The sequence below is a fragment of the Pecten maximus genome, chromosome 3 (genome assembly GCF_902652985.1).
Source record: "Pecten maximus chromosome 3, xPecMax1.1, whole genome shotgun sequence".
Lineage (NCBI taxonomy): Eukaryota > Metazoa > Mollusca > Bivalvia > Pectinida > Pectinidae > Pecten > Pecten maximus.
The window spans coordinates 42896353-42913859 of record NC_047017.1 but is presented as its reverse complement, the minus strand read 5'-3'; the positions used below and the strand labels follow the sequence as shown (position 1 = coordinate 42913859).

The following is a 17507-nucleotide window of genomic DNA, read 5'->3' as shown; positions in this document are numbered from 1 at the left end:
TCTGCCCCTTTATCAAGACACAGGTAAATTACATACGATCACATATAGACATAGAGCATGGAACAGTTACACAAATATAGTGGGTATAAACAACAATAAATATCGTTATGTTATAAAAACGATCCCCCTCGGCCGATAATTAATTCGCCGAGGGCCTATTATGATTAATTAGAAAACATCTTAGGTGGTGTACAGATGGTAAAAGTTAATGAATAAATAAATGAATAGATAAATTAATAAATAACATAACTAAAAGGTTTAACAGAATAACATCGCGAGTTGATTCAATGTGATGGCAGCGCGTGCGTGCTATGTAGTGAATGTTTTTGTTTTTGTTTTTTGTTTTTCTACCTGGTATGTACATTTTGTCCCGCAAATATCAGCCCAAACAGCGGGTAGCAGTGACAATATCGGGTGGCAAATCCCATATTAAAATTAGTTCGTTTTAACGAAATTGAATAAATATTTAAATCATAAAAATGTAATTGTGTAGAAAGGTATAATTTAGGCATTAAAAACCAAACAGAAAGGTGGTCGAAAGATCCTATTAGCGTAACAAAAACCGGGTGGCAGGTATCAGGATGACTCGTCACAAACCGACAACATGTACTCACACAACTTATTCAGCCAATCAGCTGCTGTTTCATGTGAACCAAGTCCCTAAGGAAAGTGTGTTTATGGGGTCTGTAGGGGTTGGTCAGATTAATGAACACATGGAGTGGGTATTTCCTATAAGCAAGAATAGAGATTAGTGGTATACGGTTTGAAGAACAACCATATACATCCCTACTTAAAATAGGATGGCGTAGGACTACAGGTGGAAAGAAGGCGGGAATTCCCCAGATGGGGGTTTCCTCCATCCACTGTAAGGTCCTTTGATAACCCATGTGCTCCTATATATATAACTAAGCAACTCAAATGACGAAGGAGGACAACTTTTTGACTCGTGCCCTGACCGGGCCTCAAACTCACGATCTACGGCACCCAATCGCCTAGCCAGAAATACCCGCAGCTTATACCACTGTGCCACATTGGCGTTCTTAAAAAAGAACGTTTCAATGGCGCAGTGATGGTCAGCCCGATACCCTGACATGATCATTGTGGAAGTCGTCTATAAGATGATATGAATACCTGCAAAGCTGGATCGCAATGTATTTACATACATGGATACAAATTGTACATATATTATATATATTTCTCTCGGTACAACTACGACAGGAAATTCAAATCTATATCTTCCGATCACCAACACATAGTGTATATGATACATTGTGCTAATAAATAGATATAATAAAAGATAACTTAGCAATACAAATGACGAAGGTAGACAACTTTTTGACTGGGGTCTTTCCCCACCTTTGAAGACTTATTGATTTTGTTGTCTTTGAAACCGTTCAGATCTCCACATCATAACCATATATAGCATTGCTGGGAATCAAATAAGCCCAGGGGTCTTTCCATACACCCAAGGGACTTAAGGTTTCTTTAAACACAATCATGTTGAGTCTTGACTTCATTTCTTTGAAGCAGTTGAGATCCCCATCCTTTAATCATACATATAGCATTGTTAGACATTAACAAATATAACATGACATTATTTTGATGTTTGCTCAAATAAACCAGGTGAGTGATACATGGCCTCTGGGTCTCTTGTTTTCATTTGTTGTTGATATTTCTATACTGTGAGTGCCGACTTAGGCATTTTTGTGTGAAGCAGTTTGTACATTGTCAGGCATATGTCTCATGATACCATCTTAAAAATAGTGTTTTCATGTTACATTTGTTTGATAAGAAGTAAATGAAATTGACATCAGAAAGAAGACAGAACAAATATTCAATTGCTACAAAATGTATTGAAAAAAAATATACATGTATACAAAATGGGATCAATTCAGATGTTAATTCATGAAATCTGCCTACGTGGTATCAAAACTGATAGATTTTCCGTAGAAGAAGTAGCACAATGCTATACTTATACTTGTTTAACATGCACAAATTAAAGAGTTTAAGACACTTAAAGGCAAAGTATGTCTAAAGAGCATTGTGCTACATGTATTATATAACTTTATTTTTATTTTGCCAGCTAAAGGCATACTTGAGGAGATTTTGGCTTCTGCTGGCTCTCCAACCCATGGAGGGCAAGGAATAACTATTCACCAGCCAGTCTACACAAGGTATGTATTCATGTATATAGAATAAACTATCACTATGGCATATCAATGTCATAAGAGAATACAGAAAAAAAAGAAGAATTTTTTCTGACCAGAAGAGGAACAAGGCATATTTTGATAGAATCTATTGCCTATATTACACAAGAAATTTTAACTTGAGGCATATGCTGGTTCACTTAGGTGAGATAGTGTGTCATGTGTCAAAATCAGGTCACTCTGACCTACATTTTTACCTTTGAACTACATTAAAGAAAAAATTGTCCATGCCATCACATTCACACTGTCCTATATTTTGACCTTTGACAAGAATCACAGAAAAAAATTGTTTGGGCTGTATCTCGTTTGACGAGCATGTTCTTTACAATTTGATCATCTTGGCATGTAATTTCACTTCTGCCTGGTATATATAAGGGTACGTGGATCAGTAAAACACTACTGACTGGTATATATAAGGGTACGTGGATCAGTAAAACACTTCTGACTGGTATATATAAGGGTACGTGAATCAGTAAAACACTACTGACTGGTATATATAAGGGTGCGTGGATTGGTAAAACACTTCTGCCTGGTATATATAAGGGTACGTGGATCAGTAAAACACTACTGACTGGTATATATAAGGGTACGTGGATCAGTAAAACACTACTGACTGGTATATATAACGGTACGTGGATTAGTAAAACACTTCTTACGGGTATATATAAGGGTACGTGGATCAGTAAAACACTTCTGACTGGTATATATAAGGGTACGTGGATCAGTAAAACACTACTGACTGGTATATATAAGGGTACGTGGATCAGTAAAACACTACTGACTGGTATATATAAGGGTACGTGGATCAGTAAAACACCGCTGACAGGTATATATAAGGGTACGTTGATCAGTAAAACACTACTGACAGGTATATATAAGGGTACTTGGATCAGTAAAACACTACTGACTGGTATATATAAGGGTACGTGGATCAGTAAAACACTTCTGACTGGTATATATAAGGGTGTGTGGATCAGTAAAACACTACTGACTGGTATATATAAGGGTACGTGGATCAGTAAAACACTTCTGACTGGTATATATAAGGGTGTGTGGATCAGTAAAACACTTCTGACTGGTATATATAAGGGTACGTGGATCAGTAAAACACTTCTGACTGGTATATATAAGGGTGTGTGGATCAGTAAAACACTACTGACTGGTATATATAAGGGTACGTGGATCAGTAAAACACTACTGACTGGTATATATAAGGGTACGTGGATCAGTAAAACACTACTGACTGGTATATATAAGGGTACGTGGATCTGTAAAACACTACTGACTGGTATATATAAGGGTACGTGGATCAGTAAAACACTACTGACAGGTATATATAAGGGTACGTGGATCAGTAAAACACCACTGACTGGTATATATAAGGGTACGTGGATCAGTAAGACACCACCGACTGGTATATATAAGGGTGTGTGGATCAGTAAAACACTTCTGACTGGTATATATAAGGGTACGTGGATCAGTAAAACACTACTGACTGGTATATATAAGGGTACGTGGATCTGTAAAACACTACTGACTGGTATATATAAGGGTACGTGGATCAGTAAAACACTACTGACAGGTATATATAAGGGTACGTGGATCAGTAAAACACCACTGACTGGTATATATAAGGGTACGTGGATCAGTAAAACACTACCGACTGGTATATATAAGTGTGCGTGGATTGGTAAAACACTTCTGCCTGGTATATATAACGGTACGTGGATCAGTAAAACACTACTGACTGGTATATATAAGGGTACGTGGATCAGTAAAACACTACTGACTGGTATATATAAGGGTACGTGGATCAGTAAAACACTACTGACTGGTATATATAAGGGTACGTGGATCAGTAAAACACTACTGACTGGTATATATAAGGGTACGTGGATCAGTAAAACACTACTGACTGGTATATATAAGGGTACGTGGATCAGTAAAACACTACTGACTGGTATATATAAGGGTACGTGGATCAGTAAAACACTACTGACTGGTATATATAAGGGTGCGTGGATCAGTAAAACACTTCTGACTGGTATATATAAGGGTGCGTGGATCAGTAAAACACTACTGACTTGTATATATAAGGGTACGTGGATCAGTAAAACACTGCTGACAGGTATATATAAGGGTACGTGGATCAGTAAAATACTACTGACTGGTATATATAAGGGTGTGTGGATCAGTAAAACACTACTGACAGGTATATATAAGGGTGCGTGGATCAGTAAAACACTACTGACTGGTATATATAAGGGTACGTGGATCAGTAAAACACCACTGACTAGTATATATAAGGGTACGTGGATCAGTAAAACACCACTGACTAGTATATATAAGGGTACGTGGATCAGTAAAACACTACTGACTGGTATATATAAGGGTACGTCGATCAGTAAAACACTTCTGCCTGGTATATATAAGGGTACGTGGATTAGTAAAACACTACTGACAGGTATATATAAGGGTACGTGGATCAGTAAAACACTACTGACTGGTATATATAAGGGTACGTGGATCAGTAAAACACTACTGACAGGTATATATAAGGGTACGTGGATCAGTAAAACACCACTGACTGGTATATATAAGGGTACGTGGATCAGTAAAACACTACTGACTGGTATATATAAGGGTACGTGGATCAGTAAAACACCACTGACAGGTATATATAAGGGTACGTGGATCAGTAAAACACCACTGACTGGTATATATAAGGGTACGTGGATCAGTAAAACACTACTGACTGGTATATATAAGGGTACGTGGATTAGTAAAACACTACTGACAGGTATATATAAGGGTACGTGGATCAGTAAAACACTACTGACTGGTATATATAAGGGTACGTGGATCAGTAAAACACTACTGACTGGTATATATAAGGGTACGTGGATCAGTAAAACACCACTGACTGGTATATATAAGGGTACGTGGATCAGTAAAACACTACTGACTGGTATATATAAGGGTACGTGGATCAGTAAAACACCACTGACAGGTATATATAAGGGTACGTGGATCAGTAAAACACCACTGACTGGTATATATAAGGGTACGTGGATCAGTAAAACACTACTGACTGGTATATATAAGGGTACGTGGATCAGTAAAACACTACTGACAGGTATATATAAGGGTACGTGGATCAGTAAAACACCACTGACTGGTATATATAAGGGTACGTGGATCAGTAAAACACTACTGACTGGTATATATAAGGCTACGTGGATCAGTAAAACACCACTGACTGGTATATATAAGGGTACGTGGATCAGTAAAACACTACTGACTGGTATATATAAGGGTACGTGGATCAGTAAAACACTACTGACTGGTATATATAAGGGTACGTGGATCAGTAAAACACTACTGACTGGTATATATAAGGGTACGTGGATCAGTAAAACACTACTGACTGGTATATATAAGGGTACGTGGATCAGTAAAACACTACTGACTGGTATATATAAGGGTACGTGGATCAGTAAAACACTACTGACTGGTATATATAAGGGTACGTGGATCAGTAAAACACTACTGACTGGTATATATAAGGGTGCGTGGATCAGTAAAACACTTCTGACTGGTATATATAAGGGTGCGTGGATCAGTAAAACACTACTGACTTGTATATATAAGGGTACGTGGATCAGTAAAACACTGCTGACAGGTATATATAAGGGTACGTGGATCAGTAAAATACTACTGACTGGTATATATAAGGGTGTGTGGATCAGTAAAACACTACTGACAGGTATATATAACGGTGCGTGGATCAGTAAAACACTACTGACTGGTATATATAAGGGTACGTGGATCAGTAAAACACCACTGACTAGTATATATAAGGGTACGTGGATCAGTAAAACACCACTGACTAGTATATATAAGGGTACGTGGATCAGTAAAACACCACTGACTGGTATATATAAGGGTACGTCGATCAGTAAAACACTACTGACTGGTATATATAAGGGTACGTCGATCAGTAAAACACTTCTGCCTGGTATATATAAGGGTACGTGGATCAGTAAAACACTACTGACTGGTATATATAAGGGTACGTGGATCAGTAAAACACTACTGACTGGTATATATAAGGGTACGTGGATCAGTAAAACACTACTGACTGGTATATATAACGGTACGTGGATCAGTAAAACACTACTGACTGGTATATATAACGGTACGTGGATCAGTAAAACACTACTGACTGGTATATATAAGGGTACGTGGATCAGTAAAACACCACTGACTGGTAAATAAGGGTACATGGATCAGTAAAACACTTCTGACAGGTATATATAAGGGTACGTGGATCAGTAAAACACTACTGACTGGTATATATAAGGGTACATGTACGTGGATCAGTAAAACACTACTGACTGGTATATATAAGGGTACGTGGATCAGTAAAACACCACTGACTGGTATATATAAGGGTACGTGGATCAGTAAAACACCACTGACTGGTATATATAGAGGTACGTGGATCAGTAAGACACTACTGACAGGTATATATAAGGGTACGTGGATCAGTAAGACACTACTGACAGGTATATATAAGGGTACGTGGATCAGTAAGACACTACTGACAGGTATATATAAGGGTACGTGGATCAGTAAGACACTACTGACGGGTATATATAAGGGTATGTGGATCAGTAAGACACTACTGACAGGTATATATAAGGGTACGTGGATCAGTAAAACACCACTGACTGGTATATATAAGGGTACGTGGATCAGTAAAACACTACTGACTGGTATGTATAAGGGTACGTGGATCAGTAAAACACTACTGACTGGTATATATCAGGTTATGTGGATCAGTAAAACACCACTGACAGGTATATATAAGGGTACGTGGATCAGTAAAACACTACTGACTGGTATATATAAGGGTACGTGGATCAGTAAAACACTACTGACAGGTATATATAAGGGTACGTGGATCAGTAAAACACTACTGACTGGTATATATAAGGGTACGTGGATCAGTAAAACACTACTGACTGGTATATATAAGGGTACGTGGATCAGTAAAACACTTCTGACTGGTATATATAAGGGTACGTGGATCAGTAAAACACTACTGACTGGTATATATAAGGGTGCGTGGATTGGTAAAACACTTCTGCCTGGTATATATAAGGGTACGTGGATCAGTAAAACACTACTGACTGGTATATATAAGGGTACGTGGATCAGTAAAACACTACTGACTGGTATATATAAGGGTACGTGGATCAGTAAAACACTACTGACTGGTATGTATAAGGGTACGTGGATCAGTAAAACACTACTGACTGGTATATATAAGGGTGTGTGGATCAGTAAAACACTACTGACTGGTATATATAAGGGTACGTTGATCAGTAAAACACTACTGACAGGTATATATAAGGGTACGTGGATCAGTAAAACACTACTGACTGGTATATATAAGGGTACGTTGATCAGTAAAACACTACTGACTGGTATATATAAGGGTGTGTGGATCTGTAAAACACTACTGACTGGTATATATATAAGGGTACGTGGATCAGTAAAACACCACTGACTGGTATATATAAGGGTACGTGGATCAATAAAACACTACTGACTGGTATATATAAGGGTGTGTGGATCAGTAAAACACTACTGACTGGTATATATAAGGGTACGTGGATCAGTAAAACACTACTGACTGGTATGTATAAAGGTACGTGGATCAGTAAAACACTTCTGCCTGGTATATATAAGGGTACGTGGATCAGTAAAACACTACTGACTGGTATATATAAGGGTACGTGGATCAGTAAAACACTACTGACTGGTATATATAAGGGTACGTGGATCAGTAAAACACCACTCACTGGTAAATAAGGGTACATGGATCAGTAAAACACTTCTGACTGGTATATATAAGGGTACGTTGATCAGTAAAACACTACCGACTGGTATATATAAGTGTGCGTGGATATATAAGGGTACTTGGATCAGTAAAACACTACTGACTAGTATATATAAGGGTACGTGGATCAGTAAAGCACTTTGGACTGGTATAGACATGTGTAAATGAGAGCTTGCAGATTAGTAATGACACTTGAGATAAATATGTATGTCCATAAATCAGTACATTTATTCGATACTAGTTTGGGACGGCGTATACGTAGTTGAAATTAAATTCAACATTGTTACAACACGTGATTTATAAAGATACCAAACAGTTCTCGGTGTTCATAAGAGAGGTTGAAACTGTTAACACGTAGGCATAATAGTTAAAGAGATAAAGCTCAGTTAACATTTTTGTGTATATGGTAGAAAAAAGCATGGTAGAATATATATATATTTGAGATTTACAGATCGTGATTTTAACGTTTGAACTTGAAATATTGATCAATAAAATGATAGATGTGTCTCGAATCTAATTCTGTATAATGAGATAAAGGAATTTCGGTCAAATAATTTGCCTGGGATGACCTTGGAGGATTGAGATAGGAATTTGATCTTTGATAGCCTTTAACTGAAGCTAGAACAAGATGGAATGTGTCACATTTAGTGTTATCCCCATCCAAGTTATATCTGACGGCGTGATCGCGAACACTGACTTCAGTCCGGAAAGACTGCTGAAAATCTGAAATAGAAAGATTGAAATGCTTCAAAAATCAATGAATTATATAGCTGAACTAGTTTTATTATCAAAGAAATAGAATCTCTGGCTTAATCCTTTTCGGCTTTGAAGTGTCTAGAATGATGTTAATTATTCCAAAATCAAGACCACAATAAGTTTCCTATCTAAAAGGAGAGAATGCAGCAGTGTCTTTGAAGAAGCTTGCGGAATTCTGATTTCTTGCGGCGTAATGTTACATTACCGTGTATGGAATACATTTAAATGTTCGTCAAAGCACGCAAATGTGCCGGGGCATACCAACATAACCCTGGCCGCGACACACCTGATAATTAACAATATAGCCCTAGCAAGTTGTGCTGAAATCAAATTACTCTTATTTGCATTGATTTAATCGCCAGTGTCTTTCGTGCATTACAACCATAAGGCGTGTTCAAATGTCTTAGTGAAGGAAGGAGAGAAGCGTTTGTTTCTTTTGCTGATGAGTTTTATTTCTTTGAGGTTCAAATGCAGATTTCAAAGCTTCAGCAACTAAATCATTCTAACACTATTCCATGTAATCTGTTGAAGCGGAGTTTATATAATTCTACGATGTGTATTTACTGTTGTTTTCATTGTTACTTTATCGTAAGAATGGCGTCCGTCATTGGATTTTGATTAATTAATCCTCTTTATTTAATTAGATACGCACGATCCAAAAGATGACAAACGCGGACTTAATACACTTCTCTCGTGTATAGCTTGTCACTGTTTAGCTGTGCCATTAATATACATTATGTCATTATCCAAACAGAAACTTTAACACTTCCTTTTGTGATAGTCACAAACATTTTACCAATATCAAGACCGCATCTACCGAATAACCACAAAACAGGGAATATCAATCTACATATCATGGCTTCTACAAAGATGATGCTTAGGAAACCATTACAAAGTTGTCATTGCGACCTCCACAAATCATACTTAAGACACTAAGACAGTTTGTGGTTGATAATTAGGAAAATTTCATGGTTGCCATAAAGTATTCAGATATATTCAAGGCAGTTGGTGGTAACATTTTTAGACTTCCACACTTAAACCACATTGCATCTTCAGAGATTCGATGCATAACGTCCCGGAGAGGTTTAAGCGAATCAGGGTTTGCCCTTTGTTGAGATTAAAAATGTTGTCTGTCCTTTTATTTTGATGTTGTCTTAGTTTGTATCGTTATCCCTATATTTGATGTCTCCCATGACCAATTGTCTTTATTTCCTCATCAGATTCCGTTGTTGAAATCGTAATTGACTCGCAAATATATGACCAACTTTCTTTTTTATGATAAGCTCATTTCCTTTTGACTGGTCCCAGCGATTGAGGTCCATATAACGTCAGATTTCATATCAAAGATCTAGTGTAACCTGTATATGAAACATTTATAGTATCAAATTTAAAAGAGATGATAATTTATATGTTTATAGTTCTTTACATACAGGACACAGTAATCATTTAAACGAACAATTGATATTTACAATCATGGCACATTGATCAGTTAAACGTTTGATATTTACTATCAGGACACAGTTATCAGTTAAACGTTTAATATTTGCTATCAGGACACAGCAATCAGTTAAACGTTTAATATTTGCCATCAGGACACAGTAATCAGTTAAACGTTTACTATTTACTATCAGGACACAGTAATCAGTTAAACGTTTGATATTAAGTATCAAGACACAGCAAATGTTTTCACGTTTGCGTTGATTAATTATTGTAGTACGTGTGCATTAATGATTAATCGTGTATATCAGGGACCACATTTTTTTCAAATTCCTTGACTATGCACCACACGTGACAGATTGTTTATAATTATATCCTTACTATTGTCTGACATAGCATTTCATTTCCCGTTTATACGAAAGGTGACAGTAAATAAATTGACAGATATTATTCATGAATTGAATTATAGAGAAATCCGCTCATTCTATTCCCAGTTGTGAGGTTGTGTGCTTGGAATTGTAATATGAATATCGTGTCATTAACATTGCTTTTCACCAAGTTTGCATAATTGGAGATGTAAGAAAAAAAAAACCGTCAGCTTGTACACAAACTGTGTCTAGAATCCTAATTAGGGGGTTAGAATTCTACTTAGCATATCGATGTGGAGTAAATACATAACACCCATACCGTCTATCTCGTGTATTCATTATGAGTCATATGACACCACGTGACACATGCTGTTTGTCAGTGATACACATTTATCCAACACACGTGTGGTGTCCCCAAATATGTGGTCCACTTAGCTTTTGTAGAGTACTTTCTACTCCTGGTATCGCCTTCCGAGGTGTCTGACGGAGTGTAAACAACTCAAGGACTTATTTCCCATGCTGTTTGACAATTCATTGCTTTGTTTATCCAAACTCGTTAACTGCTCTGTTATTTTACAGTTAAAGTGAATTCTTTTTTTAAAATTATTTTTAAGCACAATTCCAACAGTAATAATAATTAATATTGATAATATTTTAAATAGGATTAATTCAAAATATCGACAATCATTCATACGGACCGAAATATACATTGGCAAATGAAATAATAGTATCCATACCTTGTCGATACCAACGAAAGGTAGGGTCATTCAATTTACTGTGACTGGGATAGGATGTGGCTCACAGAACTATCCTCAACAATTGCTAATGATTTCATCGATCGGGGTACAAGTCACAGCTATAGGATGTATGAGGATATAGGTGTCGAGAGAGACAATATCCTCAGGGAAAACAATGTGGAAGACATTATTATCCAGTTACCATTTTGAAAGACCCAATAATTCAAGTTCAAGACTATTTAATTTGATTAACGACGAATTAGTCTCGTTTTGAGTCAGCTTCAAGTCTTGCATAGCATAACATAGCTATGTATGTACGTCTATATGTCATGTATGCAATTCTCTACAATGTATCAATTTGTATGTAGAACTGCATGTCCTGTATACAATTATCTACATAGTATCAGTTTGTATGGACATCTATATGTCCATCGGCGGATACTCACGGTTGATTGCACTACTCTACCTTACATAATGGGTCAACTCAGTGAAAAATCCTCGTTCCAATGACGTCATTCTATACATAGAATCAAATCAACATACCCCTTTCAGTTTATTTATTTGTTTGTTTTTTTTTGGGGGGGGGGGGGGGGGGGGGGGGGTAATACAAAGTACCTGTAACAATATGGCTGCACCCATGAAGGCGTGCATATTCTATTAACATATATAGTGGGCAAGACGTCCTACAGGTCTTTATCGAAATTGAACGACGATTTAGCTGTGGTCACATAGGCTGAAATTCCTGTTTACTGGCTTTCCATCATCTTGGTCTGTTTTAATGGATTTGAAAACATCTCTTTCAGACAAAATGATACCAATTATATTCTGCTGAAATGGTTGAAACCCGTTGATATCAAATTTCTGGAACACGTTTTCGAGATCACTCGCCGCCACTGTTGTTGATATTCAGTTTCTATAAAGCGTATGTTATAAATTGTCTTCAATCTGATTTGCTGAATTTTTGATAGAAAAATGTGACGGAGCAATCAAATATTGAAACATGGGTTTTTCATTGAGTTGACCCAAAGTATGATAAGTGTAGCGTTACGTAGTGCAATCTACCGTGGATATTCGACGATGCTATATAATTCTCTAAACTTTATCAGTTTTTATGAACATTTATATGTCCTGTATACACTTCTGTATACTATATCAGATAAAATCCTTGTCATTGTCATTTGGGATAATTTTCAATGTCTTCAAATATCGGGGACCTCGATTTCCCGGCACGGAGGATGAGGAGACAATTTTACTCGACACCTCAGCGTGTGGTGGGAAACAGGAGGTCTTTATTTGATATCTGGTTCTGGTTTTGAATGAGACGTGAACTTGCTCCTAATGCGCTCCGTCCTCTCTTCCTCCACATCATTAGAAATCTGACACAGAGGGTCATTAGTTGGTTACAAAATATTGTATATAATAAACGTTATAACGCAGAAGACATAAGAAGCACTGCCCCCGATCCTACGACACACAGTAAAACATACCCCGCCCCTGCATGATTTACATGATGAACATGTTTAATGTTGCGAAATGTGGAGTAGCCTTTTTTAGTAAAGTAAATATATGTGAGTGAGAAGGAATGGGAATTTATAGTCTGACTGCCATTTATAATTACCGAGACCGTAAAACTTATAACAAACTTCTTTCGCTCAATATGCTGAATTTCTTTATATGCCTTATATTTATTCATCGGTACCCTTTTCTGTTTATTTGCACATCTGCCGAGTGGCTTTTACGACTGATCTAAATTGTTTATTGTTTCCTTATAGCAATTAACATACTTATGTGTTTCTGTTGACCTTGGTATAAGCTTGTAAATATTATAACTCGAATATGTCTAGTATTACCTGACGTGTGTCTTACGTGACAGCGGGAATAATGTCATCCATTATCCACATTTCAAACCTGTCATACAGTGTAAACTGATTCGTGTAACATTTTCTGACAACCGGACGCTATGCATTACATCACTTTTAAAGTATTCACGCTGTGTTGACAGGTATTTTGGTCATTAGACAGATTTAAATGTCAGCACTTAATATACTTACATTAAATACGTGATGTCATAATTTCATTAAAGGTGTAACGAATCTAAATTGTACATGATTTATCACATGTACATTACAAATAGTTAATGCCTGTACAAGATACGTAGTTTTACGTCACCATGTGGTCCGCTGGTGTGATAGACTGTGTGTATAGAGTAACAACCTTTTAGCTGGAAATTTATTTTAGTTTGTGTTACATGTAGATTGAAGTTATTTGTAGCCATGAATTGTAAATATTACGTTATAAATAGCTTTATCGACATTTTCATATAAGAAAATGTCGGAAGTATTGCAAAAAAACTTTAAGGATATGTTACGAAAAAAATAAGAAAACTGTTTTTTGTTGTAAGGATAATCATTCTGATATTTTACTTAATGTACGAGAAGATGTTTTTAAATTTAGGTTCTTTATGCACCTCGTACATTTTGAAAAGATTTCTATTGTTGACACTACATGGAGTGTCATAGGAGTGGGAACTCCCTTGTCTTAGAAAACCTGCGATGTGGGCTGGTGTTTCACGTACGTGGTCAGTGCATTGTGTTTGGCAGGTACATAATGAATAAAGTTCCGATGGCTGTTCTGATACAAAAGGCATTGGTTGCATGTCGAAAACAGTAGTTGAGTCTTGTTGGTATATGTACACACAACATAAAAGATGGAATATACAATTACGTTATCGGCATACGCGAGGTGAAATGCCTCGTGACTGGCTTATCAACCCACAATCTTTTATCAGCTCTTCTGTTCTCTCTAAAACAGACTAGGAAGCCATTTTCACATTTGACATTTCATGTCGAGTAGCCATTGGAATATTCGAAATTGATTAATAACTCATAATTTCGGACATTACTCAATCAATAAAATATCACTAGTACAGTAGGGATGCGATGATTGAAGTTTGTTCGGTGTGTGAGGAAGTCCTTTCATTTAATTCGTTAGACGTTGTTGCGTGCGAGTCTGATAATGACACGGCTTGTGATTATACCAACTCTATGACGACCCCCTCCATAGTCTCCCATCCCCAGCGCACCAGCTTTGATGATCGGATAGCACACGGCAGTGGCGTGCGTGTTCGTCTGGACAGCCATTCTCTAATATCGTATGGGACATTGTGCGAGAATTGATTGTGATTCTAGTTTGTAGTACGAAAGCACGAAACATCCTGTTTTTTTTATGAGTTTTCCGTTCATGACAACGTTCAAAAGTACCCGAGCGGTCCTTTTCTTTTCTTGCGTTCTTACATTTTGACACTGTATTTAAACTTGAGTTATCTCATTTCTAAATGTCCCAAACGGGGTTTTTATCATAATTTACTATTGGGTATCATGCTTATTAGTTCTTAGAAAAGAATATTTTGACGATATCATCAGTCAAGTTTGAAGGGTCAAGGGTCAACATTTTGGAATTGAATGGACTTAAAATCTTATATAGTTTCAAGGAAGTTAATTACATGTTTTTTTATGATACGTTCCAATTTTACGTCGTGAAATCAGCAAATGTCATTTAGACTCTAGATGACGCATACTGATAATGCAATGACACATTTTACAGTAATAACATGTTCCGTTTTATGGGTTGATAATACGTGTGGCTGGTATCAAATACAATTCCGGGGAAATCAGTGGAAACTAAACCCTCTGCATTTTAAAAATAAACTTGTCGGACATGTGAATTATATTGATAATGTTAAGTGACATCAATGAGTAATAGCCGTATCTCTCAAACTTTGATGATTGTTTGGATACCAAATTAACTCAGTAATAAAGTGGGGAAAATCTAGTAAAAGTACTGATGGTGTTTACTTTGTTTATTTAGTATAGTGTAGTATAATAACACATTTAAGTGCGTTTCAACAACACCACGCTCACGTGCAATCATTTCCGGAACCTTAGGCGGAGCTGTACCAAGGGAGGCTTCAGTATTTAGGTCACCAAATCATGAGCCAGGAGACTGCGTGGTGGTTAAGCACGCATGGTTATCTTTATCATATCTGTCAAGTAACTTTAACATAATGTTATTCCGTTCTGACTAGTACAAACCTGTTAATATAGATAAATGTTATCACGATTCGTGCCTTTCTGTTAGAATTAGTTGTTGTTACTAAAAATGATTAGCGATTTTGTCAAACAAAGCTATTTACTATTTAAAGATCCTCTCACACACATGTATATATATACACATAGGTCGGCTAATGACGTCATTAGGAGACGATGCACGTACCTAGTTACTCGGCGTGGATACGGAAATAAACGCATGATAAAACCACACACTTTGTCGTGATAAGCGGGTAATATTCGCTACACTATTCAACATCTGGCCGATCTATTATTATCCACTTTATCACTATACGAGTTTTACACCATCACCAAAAGTAAACAAAGGGTATCGCCTACGCCCGACACGACGTCCAGTTAAAAAGTATAGCAAGCTTACATCGAAATGTATGTATCATCATTTAACCATAGTATTATGGAGAGTTAGGTCAGGCGGTCGATTTCCTATAAAATTAAAAATTAAAAGTTAGAGTTTATGCCGATGTATACTTTGTATCTTTTCTGTGCAATCTTTAGAAAATACCAAAATTTCCTCTAGGCATGTTCACAAGAAGTAGTGCTCAGAAATATTGGTTTTGTTTGGAGTCTGATGCAACGCATCACTGCTAATGGATTGCATTTGTGTTCTTGCTTCAACTTATTGACATAATGATTGGACCAACCGTTTATACGTGCCAAGTAAATATGACTTTAAAATCCTCATGTATGTTTTTATTGTTAAATGCGAGAACATGTCTTTGTTGTGGTCTTACGAATGGTGATCAGGAGTGCTCTGTGCAAGAGAAGCATTCATAGAGTGAGACTAATTGTCTACGAAAAGGAAGTATTCAACTTGAGCAGAAAGGTTATTATCGTAATAAGAGATTGAAACGATATTCAATCACATATGTATATAAAATATGTAAGGTATCCAAAGATATTCGTAAAGACGACAAAACAGACCAATTTGTCAGCACACTACTGCAAATTACTAAACTCAAAAATCGAACATTGCATACGATGACACATTAAGGTGTCCTCTCCCACAATAACCATTCTTCAATTCTTTAAAACTGCAAATACTCTAAGTCCACACACGAGGTCGATCAAGCAATTCTAGACTTAATGTTGTATCAACGTATTGAGTGGTGTATTTAAAGGGGGATACAATTATGTAACAATGGATACTGTTCTGATGGTTTGCATAGACTGGAACCATAACGTTATGCAACTGTGTTTTTGATGTTACACTATCTAATGGACTTGTCATAAAGCATGAATCATATTTACTTGAATTGTAATAATTCCTGTGTCGCATATCTACATTGATTTGATTTTATATAGCAAAACAACAGCGAACACCTAACATTCGTATCTATTTGAGGTATCATATGTCTGGTCGCTTTTAAAAGTCCTGGCGAATATTGACTTGAGAGTGGCGTCATCTAGAGCAAATGGGTCATGGCAAACATGCGGAGGCAGACGCCACATCTGCTATGCATGACAGAACCGGGAAACAGTCTGATAAAGCACCCATGTACATAGAGACCTGATGATTTGTCAGAAAAAAATATTGGCATGCTTCCAAAGTTACGCTGCTTGCGTGACGTCATTAACGCTGTCAGGCTATTTGTTTCCATGGCCGGGAAAACGAGGGCAGACACGCACAAGCCACATGAAGTCTGATAGATTTTCCATCGATTTCCTCTCCCTCAGAGAAACCCAGACAAATAAACGTTTTTGTGTCGTGTTTGCCTGCAAACCCAAGATCCTGCCTTTAATCTAGTACTATCGATGTGTTTCGCGGAGTTCATCATTCACTTCGTTCAAATCTCGACGAGGCCTAATGTATCACGAACTATTCAAGACACGAAAGCAAGTAAATTAATACTCTTTAATCAGAATGTGGAGAATACAGTTCCACCTAGCACGCGAGACTGTCATAATATCAACAAGCGTTTTTTCACATTTCATGTGATTGCATACATTTCGTGTGTTTTTGTAATACA

General features: G+C 36.9%; 1 protein-coding gene across 1 annotated transcript in view; it reads left to right on the top strand.

The window, feature by feature from the left end:
- LOC117324264 (TALPID3 protein-like) overlaps positions 1-17507 on the top strand; it is an 82219-nt gene that overhangs the window by 6173 nt on the left and 58539 nt on the right. Inside the window, exon 8 of the mRNA XM_033880042.1 lies at positions 2084-2174. Coding sequence (XP_033735933.1) covers positions 2084-2174 — 91 coding nt within the window. The remainder of the gene's footprint in view (positions 1-2083; positions 2175-17507) is intronic.